The sequence below is a fragment of the Diadema antillarum genome, unplaced genomic scaffold (genome assembly GCF_040938485.1).
Source record: "Diadema antillarum isolate AM-2024a unplaced genomic scaffold, OU_Dant_1.0 seq00000310_RagTag, whole genome shotgun sequence".
Classification (NCBI taxonomy): Eukaryota; Metazoa; Echinodermata; class Echinoidea; order Diadematoida; family Diadematidae; genus Diadema; species Diadema antillarum.
In genome coordinates this window covers 150222-169516 of record NW_027271331.1, presented here as the reverse complement: position 1 = coordinate 169516, position 19295 = coordinate 150222, and the positions used below count along the sequence as shown (strand labels likewise).

The window sequence follows — 19295 nt, the reverse complement described above, 5'->3', positions numbered from 1 at the left end:
AGCAAATACATTTATCACACTGCATCTGGGAGTGAATGTACATGGAGGATACTACACTACTAAAAAGGTACACCTTGCTCTGTTTTTTTTAATGGAATAGTACAAGATTTCTATCGATTTGGTCAGGAGCACGCCATAATGCACAGTGTAGTCTCAGCTGTCCGTCGTATATGTGAAGCATTCTAACGTTTTTTCAACACATTATACTTATGTTAATGAGGCAAACTCGGTTCAAAGCTTAACGCGTTAGTAGATAACTGAAGTTGATAAATTCTACAAACATCGCCTCCGCTGAAGGAGCAAATGGCACGCTTCTCATCATTAAAGGTCATTAATTACCTCGGCACTTATCCAGAAGCATCCTGTGAAACGAACAGCCACTTCTAAGCTGTTTACTTATTGTAGATGTTATCGGTTTTTTTTTTCTTTCGGATAAGCCATTGCTAAATCCGATGATTTATTATTTTCTTTCTTTCCTTTTCTTTTTCTTCTCCTTTAATACAGAATCGCTTGAGAGAAAATGGCGAAAACAAAAATTTGCATGACGCGTAAGTGTACATGATACGGGTATTTTTGCCATTATCATAATCCATTATCTCATCTCTCTCCATCTCTCTCCCTCCCTCCCTCCTACTGTAAACTTTAATATTTCCCACTTAACTTCAAACGTGAAGTAAGGAATATTGGTAACCAGTCTTCGAGTCATTGCTCATTCATTGCTCACTCCAACACCTATCAAGAAGCACGTAGGAATTTGAGTTGAAATGCAAGGATGGACCTCGTCTTGAAGACTCTGGTTCTGTTACTCCTCGGATCTTTTTCATCATCAACCCCTGTCAACGGTCGTGACTATGACGGGTAGGACTTTACTCTTCTCTATGTTTTTGAATCCGTTTTGATTTAACGAAAAAACAAATACCTAAAACAGGGCTCCACACTAACGGTGGCCCGGTGGCCCGGGGCCACCAAAAATGAAAGTCGGGCCACCAAATTTAAAAAAAGGGCAAATTTGGTGGCCCGCCTCGGGCCACCAAAAGTTTTTTTAAAGTATGTCAATAAATTCGTATCTTTTTGCGCCGGAAATTAGCAGTTAAATTTGTTTAAAGGATGGAAGAAAAGGACTGAATGAGGGCCTGAGAGTGAGTGTTGGAAGTTTGTTGAAGTTTATTTATGAGAAGATAATTATGTCCAACTTCTAATTCTTACTATCATAAAACTTAAGTATTTGACTCATTAAAAAAAAAGATTTTTAATGTGTTTTATTGTTGTTTTTTCGGGACACCAAATTTTTCTCTCGGGCCACCAAAAATTTGAAATTTAGGATTTTGGTGGCCCCATCGGGCCACCAAACAAAAAAGTTAGTGTCGAGCCATGCCTAAAACCATCATGTAGGTCCTACTGTATATAAAATGTGCACCTGACTTTGAGAGAGATGGAATGAATGGAGATACCATGTTTGCACGCGAATTTGTTTGCTTGGGGTATCATGTTTATGGCGTTTGAGGGATTTCCTGCGTTGTTATTGTTTTGTTTTGTTTGTTTGTTTGTTTGTTTGTTGTTGTTGTTTGTTGTTTGTTTGTTTGTTTGTTTGTTGTTGTTGCTGTTTTTACATCGGTGACATTCTGAGGTCTACCGCCCTGAGGTAAAGTGATATGGGGGAATTATTTCTATTTAAGCAAAACACTTTGTCCACAGCGTTCCTACTGCCCTTTTAATCGATACAGGCCAGACAGGGAGATAACATGCTGTACGTTGTCTTTATGTTATACCTAAATCATCATATTTTATCAACCTTAATTATAAACATTATTTTCGTCATCACTACAAATATCGTTATAATTCATATCTCACATCACTGATATTCTGTAACTGCTCACAAGATCCGCATTCAGCAGTCGTACTTTTTTTCTTTTGATCTCTACATTGTGGTTTTATACCTTTGACTAAATTGTACGGAAATGAAAGCAAACAAACAACATCACACATGAACTTATAACAAGGTAAGTACAATGTAATATCTTACAAAGTAAGGTCATTTACTGTATTCTTTTTTGTTTGTTTGTTTGTTTGTTTGTTTGTTTATTTATTTTTCTCCAGATACCAGGTGTGGAGAGTCATCCCCTCGACGATCTACCAAGTCAAAAGTTTAATGAAGTTCGATCATGGTTTAGATGGACTGGATCTGGTGAGCTCATGTCCTAATAAAAAAAAAAGTACTTTAGTATGTTGACTCTATGAAAAGAAATAGTATCAAAGAAACAATATGGTTACAAAGGGCATTTGTCGTGACTTTGGATATTCGTACCCGGCGGACTATCAATTATGAGTATCCGCCCCTGACTGCATCAGTTTGGCCCCTATCATCTGATATAGGCAAGGCATTTTGGACTCGTTGCCGATAGTCCTGGGCAGGGAACTCATTCCGGTCGGTGACTGCCTCCAAACACCTCTTGTTTCATTAGTTGCCAAGTAAAATGAAGCGCGAGGCAAAAATACCAACAACTAAGTTTAATAGAAATCGGCCGTACAGTATTAAGAAATTATGAAATCGCAATGTTTCATTTTCTTTGAAAGAAAAATGATGTTGGTTCCGTTTGTATTATGTGTCTACAAGAGGACTTGATGTCTTCACCTCAAAACCCCCCTAATTTCCATCCCAACACAATTAAACAGAAGTTCAAATCATACTAATGATTTTAAACTCACTATTTACGACTTTGCAATTTATAGAATGATATGACGTGCAGGATATAATTGGTTCTCTTATATGTAACAGAAATGAAATGTGAATTTTGTCCTTGGGCGAAATTGTCCTGTCATTAAACTTCCATATTATGAATACAATGTTAATCACTGCTTTCTGGGGAGAAAGGATACAACTTTTATTTACAACAATCATTGTTTTCCTTTACTCTTTTCAAGATTTTGATTGAATTCAGCCAATGAAGTTTTATCTTGATTTACATTTTCACCTTTGGTTGCGTGTCCGTGTCCATAACATCACACATTTCTCTTTCAATGATTATATAAGTTTGGATATACGACATTATTGCGTCCTCGATTTGAGGGCATGAGCAAAGTGGGATTTCTTGATCAAACGTAGAGTACTGCTATGATGGTTACAGTTCGTTATTCCAAAGGTACGTTAATTAAAAAATGAAAGAATCGTTGAACCAAAGGTTCATTAGTACGAAAATGAGATATGGTTCATTATTCCGAAGGTTTGTTAAGCCTTATGGGTAGAATGCAGAGCATTTTGCAGTTTTAAAGTCACATGATACAAAGGGACAACGTACACAGTATCGACACGTAAAGGTTAGCACGTTTTGAATTGTGGGGCTTATACTTGTGACAAAAGATAAAGATTTCTGCCTGGAAGTCACATTTTCAGACGACCACAACCTATTGTTAATTGCCAACAAAACAAGTTTGTATACTTCTCTGGAATATTGGAGACAAACTCTGATTATTCACGGACAGTTATTTTTCTCTTTTACGATAAATTGACCCTTATCCGCACATCAGAATCTAATGCTTTCCATTTTGATATATGAAGTTACTCCCGACACACTTCCATTGCCGAGGGTTAATTCTATCTTTATCACACTCATCCACAAATAGAATTGCTCCTGTTTACCATTGAATTTCAACCTCAATGCAACATCTGTTCGTGTTTTTCGTGTGGGCTTGATCTCTCCGTGCCTCAAATGTGGCATGTTCATTGCGAACAGATACCAATATACTTCCTTTTTCCTGTGAAGAACGTACATCGTAGATAGAATTGCTTTCGTTTCAGAAACTCTTCTGCCATGGTTTGTGTAAATAAAGTGTATGATCATCCTATTTCTTTTTTTACTTTTAAGACGGACAGAAATATGAAGCCTATGAACATATCGATTTTTTTTTTCCATGAAAACCTGCCAAGATCGACTTTTGGCGGAAAGCAACTCCTTCGTCGGTGAACCGGCCAGTCGACATCATGGTGCCTCCTATGCTTTTCAATCACGTGCGGGATACGCTGACGTCACTCAACCTCGACATCGACGTCATAATTTCTGATGTGGGTGGTCTGATTGCCAGTCAGATGGCGGAGAATCTGGAGAGGCGCAAAGCACGCAAAGTGTCCCCGGGAGTCAGTTCGCTTGAGGACTTTGACTACACGAATTACCACACATACGATGAGGTGAGAATACAAAATATCGTCAAAGTAATATCGATATCATTATGTTTCGTTATGAAATGTTTATAATCATGAAACCGATCATGTGGTTACTGGTGTTAGATTTGATGACTGCCCTCTTTTGTCTTAATATGCCGCAAATGTATCTGGCCACGTTGCAGCTTATCTTATTGCCATGACTGATGTTCAAATCTGACAAAGTCTAAACCCGTCAATGTGCTTTGTTTACTTTATACATCCTTGCAAAGTTTGGCAATACATGTATCTTTTTTTTCTGTAGTCCATGCCATGAAGAATGGTGATGCACGCGTCAAACCGGTCAAACTAATTATACATTATATTAGTATCTCAGATCCCATAGTATATATTCTTCCACGAGACATCGAATTTGTTTGTTTGTTTGTTTGTTTTTTATCGTTCCATATTCCACATTTCAACAAATACATAAAACATAAACATCACAATACAAAAGCCTGGATAAATTGTCACGTACAGCTTATAAGACAATAAAACATGTGAAATATGAGGAATCTACATAGAAGCATTGCTTGTAGGGTGTAGATTCCCAGATGCGGATGTGAGATTATTTCTTACTTGGGTATGTAATTAAAGGAATTACAATTTCTGAATTGGAGAAATATAAACGCCAAAGAGTAAAAAGAAAAAGAAAAAAGAAAACAATGAAAACAATGTCCGCGGCACAGACTTCTTGAGTGTTGCGTGATCACCCGAGCGAGGTACAAGTCAGATGCAGTGTACAATAGCAGAGATACCAAATGTGTACAAAGGAAGTTCAGGAGATAATACAGAAATCACGAGCGAGGCACATGTTACATAATCGATAATGTCAGTAATGTGAAGTATGAACAGAGAATATCAAGGAGGATTGAAGAATAGCTATAGATATGAATTCAGAAAAACTAGTTTAAGTTTATGTTTAAATGAATAAAGAGACTGAGATTGGATTATTTCTCTATCCAACTCATTCCAAAATTTAGGTCCTGTAGTGGTTATTGTTTTTAAAGCAGATACGGTTCGTACAGGAGAAAGATGAAAAGAATCTTTTTGTCTAGTAGGGTAAGAATGAACTTCAGTATTTTTGACAAACATCGAATTAGTGAAGTTCTTGAATTAGTGCAGTTCTTGAATTAGTGCAGTTCTTGAAATACTTGAATCTCATACAAATTCTCATAAAATGTTCTTATTTGTCTTTGCCATGCAGCTATTCGTATGCATTGTTTCCCTTGACGCAACTTCGTCCGAGTAATGCATTTTAATGTAATCACAATACCTTCGATTATTATGTCTCTCAAATTGCTGTTATTAAATCTCAAATGCCGAATAATTGGTTTTAATGATACAGTTGTACTGATAATTATGTTTGTTTTATCGCTTACAACGGCACAGATCCAGCAATGGGTTGCCGACATCGTAGCAAAATACAGTGACATTACATCTCCTTTCGTCGTGACCCGAACCTACGAGGGCCGTGAAGTCAACAGCTTCCGGGTAAATACTATGCAAGTAACTTTGTGTGTAATGATAGTGTTCGTGATAGTGAAATAACGCTTCTGTGGTAGACTGTGTGAGTGAGTTTAGTTTTTCTGGGGTTTTTATGACGATTTAGTCATCATCTTCTTCTGCTATTGTTAGTAAGTTAGTTAATTTGGTTGCTTTTTTTTTTGCTTGTTTGTTTGTTTGCTATATGTTGTTGTCACTAATGAAACGATTCTGTATCTCCACCGTAAATGCTGAGGTATTAGTTATGTTCAGACGGCAGGCCCTAACCTCGATGTTAGGAAACCTCGAGGTTTAGCTCTTGCCCCCTAACTACGACGTGTGTCCACACGACGAATCTTAACCTCGAGGTTACGAAACCTCGAGGTTAAGCTTCTGCCCCCCCCCCCGTAACTACGAGTGGGTCCCACTCGATGTTAAAACCACAAAACCGGAAGTTTCAGCCCACACTGCTAACAAGGCGTCTATTTATTCTATAGTCCAACCCTGTCGGACTCGCTTACACTGCAGAGATAGCACTGCACTGATGACTTTATGCCTTTATGAAGATATTCGTCGAAAACATTTTTTAGCGTTGGAGAAGAATATAGAATACAGTAGCGAGTTGTGAGACTGTGTCTATCTGGTAAACTCTACCTGCTGTGATTGTTTTGATTTCCACCAGATACGAGGGAGGAACAGCCAGCCTGGCGCAACCCCGCCTCCAGCGGTCTGGTTCCAAGGCGGGATTCACGCTCGGGAATGGATTACACCAGCTACCGTCATGTGGTTTACTGCGAAGGTAAACTACCTCATTTCGTCACTTGGGCCCACAAGTATGACTATTACAAACAATATATTTACTGAGTGCGCAGGCGGATAGGGTCTTTTGATATTTTAAAGAGACCTTTTGTATTTTGCCAACATGGTAAATTCACGCTTGTTATCCTCTTCAAACTGTTACAGAATGTAAACCAAGATCTTTAACAGACCTTAGATCTTACAGCACTGGAATGACATTTCATAACCTTTATAAAGAAGGTTGCTTCTCCGTTCTATAAAATTAGTAAACATTGACGTAATGTTCAAAACATGAATCCCAACTTCAACCAGTACTGTACAGTCCCTTTAAGCACTTGAATAGACCCTGCACTTCAGGGCATCTTTTCTTAGTTCACCACTTTTCCAGAGTGTGTGCTTTCTTTCCAGCATTTAGTTAGGTTCGGGGAGTCCATTTGAATTGAGATATAGGCCTACGTCATTTTAAAGCTTAAAGTCTGATCTTTCAGAATCTGCCCTGAACTAAAAATTCATGTCTGCCGACTATTTGTTGGTTTTGTAAAGCAGGGTTACACATAATTTATTTAGAGAGATAGAGAGAGAGAGAGACATAAATATTATTATACGCTCATCTATTCATTCATTTCCCTTTCATATTCCACATCGCAGTTACTTGAAGACTACGAATAATGGAGATGATTTGGCTGTGCAAATGTTCGATAACATGGACTGGTATATCACTTCCTTCCCTAAACGCTGACGGCTACATTTACACTTGGACTCAGGCCAAGTACATGATTTTGTGAAGCAACATGAATAACTTATCATATTTAATGTTATTGTACTATCATGCTGTGTAATAAAGTAAACAGAAGGACGTGCACCTGGATAATGAGCCAGAACAGTCGACGTTTTGCTCCTTTATACTAACTTTAAGTTATTGGAGATGCGGGTAATATTGCCTCAACTAGTGGCAAAGGTTTTGTGACTCACACGGTTGTATATGACAACAAAGCACAAAAAGTGAAAGCATAAATAAATTATGTATCAAGGTATTATTTTGATATCAGTGTGGTTAGTTGCTTGTCTATAAACGATTTGATTAAGAGTACCTATGCGAAGCCTTGTTCTGTAGATCAACATTCTTCACATAACTGAATTTTTTATTACAATTCTCTCTCTGCTTTTCTTTGATACTACTATTTTGTTACAGGATCGTCTGTGGCGCAAGACAAGGTCTGATAAATTTTGGCGACACAAACAGTGGTTGTAAGCGGAGCTGATCCGAATCGCAACTGGCCGTTTGGCTTCGGTGGTAAGATTTGATCGATTTCTTTCTATTCAATTCATTTCAAATCAAATTTTATTTTCATTTTCGAAAAGAACATAGAATTTCACTTCCTTTGGTAACAGAGAATAAGGTTGCATAAGCAAAATAAAGTCGAAATTTTACCATGGTCTTATTGGAAGAAAATGCAGAAAAACATTACTTACTGCTCATAACTTTCCAGCCAAACTTTTGGCTGCAGCTGCAACCTTCCAACGGTTATGCAAAAGGAGAAGCGGTCAATGAACATCCGCAGAATTCGCGGCTGCTGGATGATATGAAAGGCTTTACTATTAAAGCCAAAGTTACGCCAGAGGAGCAAGGTTAAAGGGGTCCATCTTTGCACGTTCCATTACCATGCATGATCGGCCGTGGCATTTTTAAGTCGGCTTCATTCTATGTTTGTCTCAATCGCCAACGAAAAGGTAATGGCAACAAGTCCGTTCCCCCTGCTCCAACATCTATCATGGACCGGAAGCTCTCCTCCGAAGTGGAGGTGGCAGGAGTGGTGGACTACCTTCGCAATCTGAAAGCCGGGGGACAGGATTTTCATTTATTCTTAGACTGGCACAGCTACGGCCAGTTCTTCCTCTCGCCGTGGTCCTACTCCGCCTGGGCGCCAAAACCGCCGGATTACGATGATATGGTAACAACTATTAGACAGTTAAATTTGCTTTATTTTGTTGTTGATGCTGTTCTTGTTATTGTTATTGTTGTTGTTGTTGTTGTTGTGTATGTGTGTGTGTGCGTGTGTGTGTGTGTGCGTGCGCGTGTGTCTGTGTGTATGTACATGTTCATGTAATCGTCAGTTTTTTATTGCAATTATTGTTGATTGTTTGCTTTAAAGAGACTGTAGGTAATACTAGTACAAGTATGTTTATATTTTTCGTTGTCGTAGATGATCATGGCCAACGCAAGCCCGCTCAAGCGATATTTGACGTTCATCGGAACTGTATTTCAAAGTGGGTCTTCCATTGAGCTTCTGAGTAAGTGTGACATAAGAACAATTAATGTTGATCTTCCGCGCCTCCATCAATGTACATACGCAGCGGGCTCTTAGAATTTAAACAAGGTCTTGTAATAGGCCCTATGTATTCTTTATATTACTGTCAAAAATACCAACAATAGCATTATTGTAAGCACTAGCTGTGCCTTCAATCGAAATCGAGTGTTGAATCGGACAAATCCGAAAAATGTTGATGTAGTGCAAGGGTGTAGAGACGTCACGGTGGTGTCGTGGATTGCGCACCCTGCGCTTTCAACAATAATGTTTATGATTTTGAACGTCTTTCCTGATTAAAGAATGGTTATGTATGGAGACTGGACATATCGTTAACGAGACTACATGGATCTGGGATATATTCCTCATTATTATTATTGTTAAAAACACTCGTCATTCTTATCATCATTATCATCATCACTGTCATCTTTATGAGATTACAGTAGTAATCTAAATAATCTGGTAACATCTTTCAATTATCAGATGAAGCCGCAGGGTCCAGCAAGGACTGGGGCTACGTGCCTTACGACCCTTCGAACAGGTTGAGTGGCGGTCTCGGAGCAAAGTACTCCTACACCGTCGAGCTCCGCGACAGGGGCCAGTATGGATTCCTCCTCCCTGCCTCTCAGATTCAGGGGACCGGGGAAGAAATGTACGCCGGTGTGCGTGCGATGGGTGACCACATCCTCCGTGAGCTTGGGTTCATTGCCTGAGACGAGTTTGGTTTTACAATACAAGAAATAGTTTTCACAAACCTGACTGTCTCTGTTTGCATACACGTAAACGGTACTTTTCATTTCATAAATCATTTGGTTGCAAATATAGGAGAAAGAATAAGTTGTTGCCTTCAAACATATGTCCATTGCGGGATATAAGGGTCTTGAATTTGAAATAATTTTGTTTTATTTTCGTGCATGTTTGTCGGTTTTGCACACTTTCTTGTTCTAAAGTACACATTTTGGATTAAGAAAAACTCAGTCAATTCAATGGATGAAGACTTACATACGGCATGTATTTCTAATTAATATAAAGCCAGCAAAACCTTTCCAGAAAATATAAACAAGGCATTTTGGTTTGCTCCAACATGTTTTTTTTTTCTCTTGATTCATTGCGACGTAATATGTCACGTTTGATTTTTCACCAAAGGAGCTGAATAATATCTAGAGTGTAAAACAGAATTTACAAACCATTTTCCTGAATGTAGATTTGAGTGTGTATGTTGCTTGATAAGTTACCGTGTACAGCCAAATGAAATAGCCGATTTTTTCTTTTTTTTTTCTTTGCTTGCTTGATGGTGTGTCAAGGAGATTTTCAGACTCACAAACTTACAAAATGATTAGTAAATTGTCTCAGGTGATTCAGAAAAACAAACAAACTTTCAATCGTCCATTCAAGAAGAAAACACCTCGAAAAAAAATAGCCCCTAGCAAAGCCAATCACTAGACCAGTTAAACGTATATAAAAAAAAGAGATATTTCGAAAAATAGCTATGGACTAGAAATAAAATCGAGTGTTCACAAGATGAAGTGTTCTATAAACTCGTCAAGTTGATCAAAATACAAATAGACATTGGAAATTCCTTCAGGAGGTTGTCAAGAACTCGACTTTTCTTATTTTATACATTTAAATCACTCTCTTGTGTGTGACTTCATTAGGTAACGTAGTGACGCGTCATGTATGATATATATGCATATAATATATATGAACATATCAAAATAAATACTGTGTGTATTTATATACATTTATATATATATATATATATATATATATATATATATACATATATAGATACACACTTACATACATACATTTATACATATTTTTAGGGCTAGACATTAGTGGTGGCCCGAGACAATATATATATATATATATATATATATATCGGACAATCAAATGTCCAAAAAAAAGTTAGCTCTTGGTGGCAAATTCGGGTAGCTAGAATTCAAAATGATTTTCTTTTCTTTCATTTCGGGCCACTTCATTTCTTTTTGGGGCAACCAAAATTTCAAATTCAAAGATATTAGTGCCCCAAACGGGCCACCACAGATTTGTGTGTGTGCGTGTGCGTGTATATGTGTTGAGTCGGTATAATTATATATATATATATATATATATATTGATATTGATATTGATATTGATATAGGCACTACATGTATATGGAAAATAAAAGAGTGTACGTGTGTACGTGTTCATTGTTCTTGGGGAGGGATTACTTTCAAATATTGACTATACAAACCACGAATACCATGAATTGATTTGATGACATTTATCGAGAAAGAAACACCTGTCTTCAGGGATATGTTATATAGGTACCAATCTTTAGTTCTCTAATTGATTCAAAAAATATCCCAAGGGATCTAACGAGAAAGAAGCAAGGTCTCCATAGAATGTAGTTATATAGTTCATGTGGTTTCCTACAACACAGCTCGGATTGGGTCGTGGCCTAGCTTTGCCCTGTTAACGGATGAAGGATGATGAGTTTGACTCGAAGGCGCATTTATCTAATTCCATCATTCAGACTGCAAATACTAACAATGTTAAATCCTTCCCAGCTGCTACATAAGAGGTTCAAACTTAAATGTACAAACGAGCATTATTCACACACCAATACGATGACTACATGATTACAGCTCAGACAGGTAAAGTAGTCTTATCTATCGGGTTGCCTGTAAATGAAGAAAAAAGACAAGGAAATTGTCCTTTCATAGACCTAATGACGCATTCGGAAAGAAAATGCCCACAAGGAGGATATTGCAACACCAAAATGTCAAGTGAAAAAAAGGATTGCCTCCTGGTAAAGAGAACTAAAACTGTGTCCATGATTAACAACATGTTAGCAAAGCATTGCTCCAACTTTACTAGATGACGGTTTTATTCAGCATTCTGCCCACGATTATTCGAGTGGAGAATGCTCTCAAAATGTCACACTTGTCTTTTAAAGCATTTACCTCTCATTTTCGAACGCTTTATACCGTATGTCCCCCCCCCCCCAAAAAAAAAAAAAATACAACGGGACCCTCTGCAACGATAACTTTAAAAAGAGTGAATCAATCCATTACAATTTCAGGATATGAAAATAGAACTTATTTCCCACATCTTGATACAGAAAACCCCACCCGATTTGCTTCAGTGGTCAAAGAGAATAAGGATCCTTGTAGAGCATGTCAGGAATCCCTTCTCTTCAAGTTTTGTTCATTATGTTCATAGTTCCAAGAGCATGCAAGTGCTGAACTTGGAAGAAACAGGCAAATTACATGCTTAACAACAATCTCCATTAACTTTCTATGTGACCGCTTAACCAAACTGAATAGGGTTTTCTGTAAAATATAGGTAAGAAGTTATAGTTTTATTCCCCGAAATAGCATTTAGATTGTTCAATCATTTTGAAAACTATCAATGCGAAAATCGATTGTAATCTTTTTAGGGGACATACTGTACATATATATCTCATACACACACACACAAACACACACACATACACTCACACACTCATATATATATATATATATATATATATATATATATATGTGTGTGTGTGTGTGTATGTATGTGGGTGATACATACATAATTATGTTGAAATAAAAATCCTTTGTAATTGCACACAAATCGACTTGGATTTTGGATACCTAAATGCAAGGATTTATAATGTACGCCTTTTTAGTTTGTTTGTTTTTTGGGGGGCAAAATGTAGAGATTCATCTTTTTAGATTGGCCTGATTGCAAATTACATAAATAATTATGCTCCATAGAAAAATGTTCTTGAAAGAATCTGAAACAAATTCGCTAATTCCGAAATACATAACAGTGAAATGCATAAAGACGTAAACTATGCAGATGAACAACACGGGTGGGAAGTGTCATTCCGTGCGACTTTCGCATATAAATTATGATAAGATAACTGGAATGTGAATTTGTTCATATTCTGAATCAACCCAGCGGCAGCTTTCAGACATCACTTCGTACGACACTATTTGTTTCCTTCATGTCCCCATAAATATCTCATCAAAACATGTTACACAAACAATCGTGTTTGTTGTACAAGTATAGATAAGAAATCCAATGGAGCTCAGAAAAAACCAAAAACAAACATGAAACTCCACAGCCATAAACAGATTTACAATCACGCTTAGAAACACACGTGCAGGCGCAATAAAAGTGCGAATTTAGTCGGTATTTCACGTAATCATTGGGAAATTTTAAGGTTGACTCTATCTGACGAATCATTTCCCGACATTTTGCTTTCACGAGGCCGACAATTATCGGGGCTCTTGATTACGGACCATGTATGGGAAGGATGACAAAACATACCAATTAAAATGATTATAATACTCAATTATCACAATACTCAAAGAAAGTGCGATGAAAAAACATTTATACCCGAAATATTCCAGTCAGTCTAAGCGATTGCACTCGTTATATTGTAGCATTTTCATCTTTACCTGTTTACCAGATCAAGGTTGCCAGAGGTTCGTAATCATGATCGTGGAAATTGTGGCCGTGAGTCCCGTGGTTGCTTACTTTCTAATAACAATAATAATGATAATAAATATCATCTATAAAGCGCTTATTACAATGTTTCTAAGCGCTGAGCCTCTCAAAGAAACAATTAGAATAATGCCTTCGGCACCACTTCGTGGCGGAGGCATAAAAAAGAAATTCAGTCAGGAAGTAGAAACAAACTGTAGTACGATGAAACGCAATACAAAATACATAGAATACACATTGTAAATTTTAACTTATAGAACGAACGTAACATAAATACATGTAAAATAAATCCATACAAATTACATGACATGAGAGAACAGATGAATTTTCAGTAATGTTTTGAAGGAGTCTACTGTTGGAGCTTCACGGACGTGGATGGGTAAGTTGTTCCAGAGTGTAGGTGCAATTACACTGCTACGCTTCCTTTCACCAGTCACGAACAATTAACAAATCAGTTCAAATCAAATCGAATCAAATCGATGGACTTTATAAGGCAAACCGTGCAACCGTAAGCGATGGTTCATTTCCTCATGGTACAGTTTAGAAACCTGGGATGGAACGGCTGTCTGTCGATCAGGTAGGATCATGAGTAATCCGGGATGGTTCCGCGCATGGTCCTAACCCTAGTCTCCCAGCGACGTTGTAGAACCGTTGTTTGACGTATTCGTAGAACATGTAATCATACTTCATTCGTTTCTTTAGTACAGCGTACGTTGACGGTTTCGATGTCTTTTTATAACTGGTTTTTGATCTTGCCAAGAAGCGGGCTGTGGAGAGAAGAAGCACCGCATCCGTTCAGGTAAAGCTATTGTAATAGTATACACTAAGCGAAACACCGTGAGTTATACTTGAGCGTTTACTTATATTTTTTCCCCAATACGGTGTGTTCTTGTCACTATTCCGTGGAAATCGAAAATATCGAGAAAAAAAAATCAAGAACAAAAGGGAAAATCATGAAATGCATGAAGATACAGAGGGACAAGGAGGAATAACAGATAATATTATCTTATATAAGTTAAACCAATTTAGGAGTGAACGGACATTGACAGAAAAATAGATGAACAATCATTTATTGGGTAGCAGTGCTAAAACAAGTGCCTGGATCGGACTGCTCTGTAAATCAGTCGACTACACATTATCGTATAAACAAACGTACGTCAGAGTATAACTTTCTCACAGATGGCCTCTCACTTTTTCTATTTTTTTTTTCTATTTTTTTTTTAGCAGTGACCTACGTTTTAACAGTAGAAGAGCATAACTTTGAATTGATCTGTACCTTTAGCGTCCGAATAAATGTTCGCTGCTTCCCCGAATGTGGCTGGCAGAAGTTTTTCGAACACTCGAAGGGTTAAGTCGTAGTCTTCTACGAGTCCTACCACAAGGAATTTTTCTATGTTGCGCTTTGCTCGCTTAAAAGCGTACTCTGGATCTTGGCTGTGGATGTAAGAAAAATGGAACAATTCGAGAAAAAAAAAGTTGAACACGCCTATATACTTTATTGCATAATTACGTAATCATAATTGTGATGCTAAGTAAATCCGGATCACATCCCATATAGGTTCTTGAAGGAAAATGTCAATTTTTTCTCACTCTACTGAGTAAAACCCTTAATTCAAGCTTAACCCAATCAATTAACTCGATAAATTAACTCATTGTCCCAATTCGTTAAGCTCTAAGTTTCCATCAGCAGTGAGATCCTCAATATCCGGCCTCTTCTCTCTCTAAAAAAAAAAGGAAAAAAAGAAACTTGACAAGAATTGTTTTCACATCTACAGATTTGTTTCAAATTTCAGATTTCTTTGGAAACAGATGGAAAGAGTAGATCGTAAGAGACTCACTAGGCAGGAGGAACTTCGTCATAACCCCTTTCCTGTTAATTCAATTCAATTCAATTCAAATTAAATCAAATCAATTCATTTTTTTTCATTTTAATGGTCCAATAAAGATATTACAGGAAATGCAATACTAGATCTTCACATATATTACTGATGGATGTCTCTTTACTGGATCTCGGTTAAGGAAAGTGTCACTATATAAGATACTGCTGCAGGTTTTGTTAAAGCCTTTCACACCTACCTAATCACACACCGAGATACTTTAACAATTTTGTCGCATATTCCTCTTTAACAGAAGAAATCTAATGCTTGTCCAGGAACGCGTTACATAGTTTCACGTAGCAAGAATCGAACACCTTTATCAAATATACAGGTTCAGTTGAAAACTTTACCCTTTGGCCTTAGTTGTAACGATTTCATATTTCTTGTTTGTTTTGTGCATGTCTCTATTGTATTGTGCTAAGACAAAGTTGTACTATGTGTACCGTATCTAAATGCCTATGATTATAATAATAATTACAATAACAATTGTTATTGTTATCAATATTTTTACTACAACTACACTACCGCTTTTTAATCATGTATATGCAACATTGCATTATGATAATGATTTATACATATATTGCAAAACATGTACATCAGTAAGAAAACTCATTGGTTATACATCAAATCACCTACGCGTTAAAAGTGGAAATTCACGGGAGTAAAATAATAATAATTATTATTATAATAATAATACTGACAAAGCAATGGCATGATGCCTGTGTATATACACTATATATCCATTTTGGTCATTACACTCCACGGAATTTTCTTTGAGAGATTACCTGCATTTCAGACGATATCCACAAAATGACGTCACATAGATATTCATATTCAAGAAATCGGAACAGTCGCTCCTGTTCTTCTCGACGCAATCATCCAAAGTCTGCAAAGGAAATTGAATTGAATTGAATTGAATTGAAAGTGAAAGGGGTTGGGGAATTGATGGAAGTAAGCCGATATACTTGAGAATATAATTGAGAATACAGATAGTGAGGCTATTTTATGAAAAGTTTGGCATAGAAAACTGCATTTGATATTGTATTTCTAATTGTTATGATCATAAGATTAACAATGATTTTTCTCTTTAAGCAAAGTAAATTCTTTCGTTGGGTAATCATTTTCTCACCTACGACAACATAATGTAACTGCCATTTGTACCGCTCCTTTTCAATATTCGGTACAAAATGCTTACAATCACTACTTGTACTATCATTATCATGACTATCATTGTCATTGTTATTTTAATCATCATCATATCATCATCATCTTTACATCTCATCATTTTGATTTCTGCGAGCATTATTCGTGTTTCGTCTTCGTCTATCGTTCTGTGAAATCATATGTAGATACGCATCATGTTTATATACCTTACCTCGTCAGGACCCGCTCTGTGTTTGCCGAGGCTGGCCAGGACTTGTTCTCGGCTCATGTCCTGGTCCCCGTGACGCATGAAGTAAAAGAAGGATTCGAAACGCCCCACGGGATCCCTGATCATGCTCATGTAAACAGGTTTCCTCTCCGGCCTGAGCAGAAAGGAATTACCACACAATGCACAAACACATTATACCCACCGTTAAATCAAGGCATAAAAAGATACCAACAAAAACAACAACAAACAAACAAGCAAACAGTAGGCCTATAGAATAACCAAACCGGATTTTAACGACACGTATATCATCATGGTCATCCAGCATGAGTTAATTTTCACTAAACGTTCAGCTTGCATATACCCAAATCAACAACACCTGGCATCTGGCATTATAATTTGATCACCTCAAAAGATATCATTTTAAGAGAGCAGGAATATAACCTTAAAGAGGTGGTATACCAGTATTGGTTGAAGTGAGGATTCGGCATATAAATTTTTGCAAGATACTTGTTGATATATGTTAAAGGGTACACAATTATATGAGGAATTCAAAGTTCATTTGAGGAAAATCCATTTTGAAATACATGTAGTTGAGATAACCAAAAACAAAATAAATCAAAGTGAACTTTGAAAAGAAAACTTAGAAAAGGTGGGTTCCACCTTTTTTAACGATTGCTTTGTTTGGATAGCTCAGCCATTTCAAAACCAAGTTTTATAAATGAAATTTGAATTCCTCTTTTCATGCTCATAATGTTCTTGCATATTCCATGAGAGGTTTCTCGTTATCTCAAGAACAATCTTTAAAAAAAAACGTTATAAACCTGTAGCCCCATCTCAACCAAAAGTGTAATACTACTACTACTACTAATGATAATCATTTATTCATAATGATAATGCCTTATTTATGCAGGGAAGCCTCTTTAGTGTTGCCACTGCTCTACCCGAGGACCCTGCCATTATCATCATACCATAGCGTTGTCAGGTACCCATTTATACACCTGGGTCGAGAGGGACATTGTGGCTAAAAACATCTTGTCCAAGGACGTATAAAAGCGCTGAGCGGGAGTCGAACTCGGGTTCTCCGATCGGGAGTCGGAAGTCTTATCTACTATGCCACAGCGCTCCCTTACTGTACCATCCCTTTAATCATGATTCTTAATTTTGGACCAAAGTCGATAGTTGTTGTTGATTTCAGGGTCTATTTTCATTGTCTTTGTTATCATCACTATAGCTTTCAATTTGATATCTTATGTATTGCACTGACCAATATACAGGGAAAAAACCAACCCGGCTTCCGTCATTCATAAACGTCAATGAACGTATGCAGTGTACAGCAGAGCTATGATTCTCGGCGTCATTTTTTGCTGGCGTGACTGTGATTAGCACTTACTTCCTTCTTCTTTACAAGATTAGCCAAAAACGGAGACAAAATTGTCTGAGAGACGGATTACTGGCCAACTTACCTGTAAAAAGGAATGTAGCGATAGTGTCCGTGTACAATGGCTCCGGGTGATGCCCCACGCATATAAGACAACAGCTGATTTTTCTGCAACAACAAACACAAAAACGTCAGATATTCCCCCGGGATATAGCATCTGGTAAATTCTTTTAATAACCAAAGCCAAAAGGGAAATGTAACAAGACCAATTAGTCTCAAATCAAAGAAATTAGATCGAAATAAGACAATTCCTAAGTCTGTAAACGATGTTCTTGCCTTATGCCAATTGCCATACTTGTCCCATTCATATGCCATACATTGACGCTATACAAGGTGAAAAAGAGAAACATCTGCATTACGTGGATTTTGATTTGGTTTTCTAAGAGGAAAAAAAATACACATTGAAATGAAACGTTATATTTATGTAGGTATATCTTGTCACATCGTGAAAAAAACATACTTATGCTTCATCGCAATTGTGCGCAAATATGTTGTCTCACGTGGCATCTAGGTTCAAACCCCTTATGTTTGCAATGCTTTCAAGCTGTATGAAGGTAAAGGTCAAAATGTTCAACCCCTCAAGTAGGTCACTTGCAGAAAGGGAACCCGAACCCAAAGAGAAATGTGGATTGAGTGAAAACAGCAACATTGGTAGAACACATTAGTAAAAGTTAGAGGAAAATCACACAGTCGATACAAAATATTACGAATTTTTAAGTTTTGGTGCTGGAATCGCTAGTGGATTGGGAGACTACTGGAGATTATGGCGTATGTGATGTCGACAACAATATAAAGAAAATGTAAGGGGAATTCCACTGAAATGTATTTTTCATGAAAATTACACATCCCATCAACTTAATACTGATATATGTTAAGGGTAGCAATCATTCCCCTTGCTTTCTGACAGCGGTTAGTCAACTACTCTTTCATTATGCTAGAAAAGTGAAATCTTGATGAATTCCTTTTGCTGCTTTCACTCAATCCACATTTCTCTTTGGGTTTGGGCTTCCTTTAAACTAACTCGGTTGTCTCCTGAAACGTTCACTTGCCAACGAGTGGCTGTTTCAAGAGGCTAAGGTCATACTAATCCCCCTATCGTGTACTATAGAGTGAAAAATATACAGCTGAAGCGAAGAGTGAGGAGCTTTGTTTGATTGCACTTACCATTTTATCCTCTTTATTGTTACCTAGCATGTAGTCTACATTGACCGGTGGACCGAAATAACGGATTTGGTGCAGACTAAATACCGTCCAAACGAACGTTCGGGTGCCGCACTTTGGCATGCTTAAAAATAGCACCGTTTTATTCTGCAGAAGAGACACAAATGCAAAGGAGAAA

The 19295-nt window shown here is 37.3% G+C and overlaps 1 protein-coding gene and 1 pseudogene across 1 annotated transcript; one reads left to right on the top strand and one right to left on the bottom strand.

Annotated features, from left to right (window-relative positions):
* Nucleotides 1-772: 772 nt before the first annotated feature.
* On the top strand, nt 773-9497 carry LOC139730405 (carboxypeptidase B-like; annotated as a pseudogene).
* A 3460-nt stretch (nt 9498-12957) lies between these two features.
* LOC139730392 (uronyl 2-sulfotransferase-like) lies at nt 12958-19260 on the bottom strand. Its single transcript, XM_071641256.1, has 6 exons — nt 19121-19260; nt 17982-18064; nt 16522-16672; nt 15932-16032; nt 14546-14703; nt 12958-14036 (listed from the first exon to the last, which is right to left on the bottom strand). Exons 1-6 carry the CDS (start codon nt 19238-19240, stop codon nt 13843-13845), a joined length of 807 nt encoding a protein of 268 aa, XP_071497357.1. The 5' UTR covers nt 19241-19260; the 3' UTR covers nt 12958-13842.
* Nucleotides 19261-19295: the final 35 nt, after the last annotated feature.

Coding starts and splice junctions, on each gene's coding strand:
- LOC139730392 (XM_071641256.1), bottom strand. CDS start 19,240: ATGCCAAAGTGCGGCACCCGAACGTTCGTTTGGACGGTATTTAGTCTG. Junction 16,673..17,981: donor CGCTACATTCCTTTTTACAG/GTAAGTTGGCCA, acceptor CTTTCTGCTCAG/GCCGGAGAGGAAACCTGTTT. Junction 14,037..14,545: donor CATTTATTCGGACGCTAAAG/GTACAGATCAAT, acceptor TTCTCTCCACAG/CCCGCTTCTTGGCAAGATCA.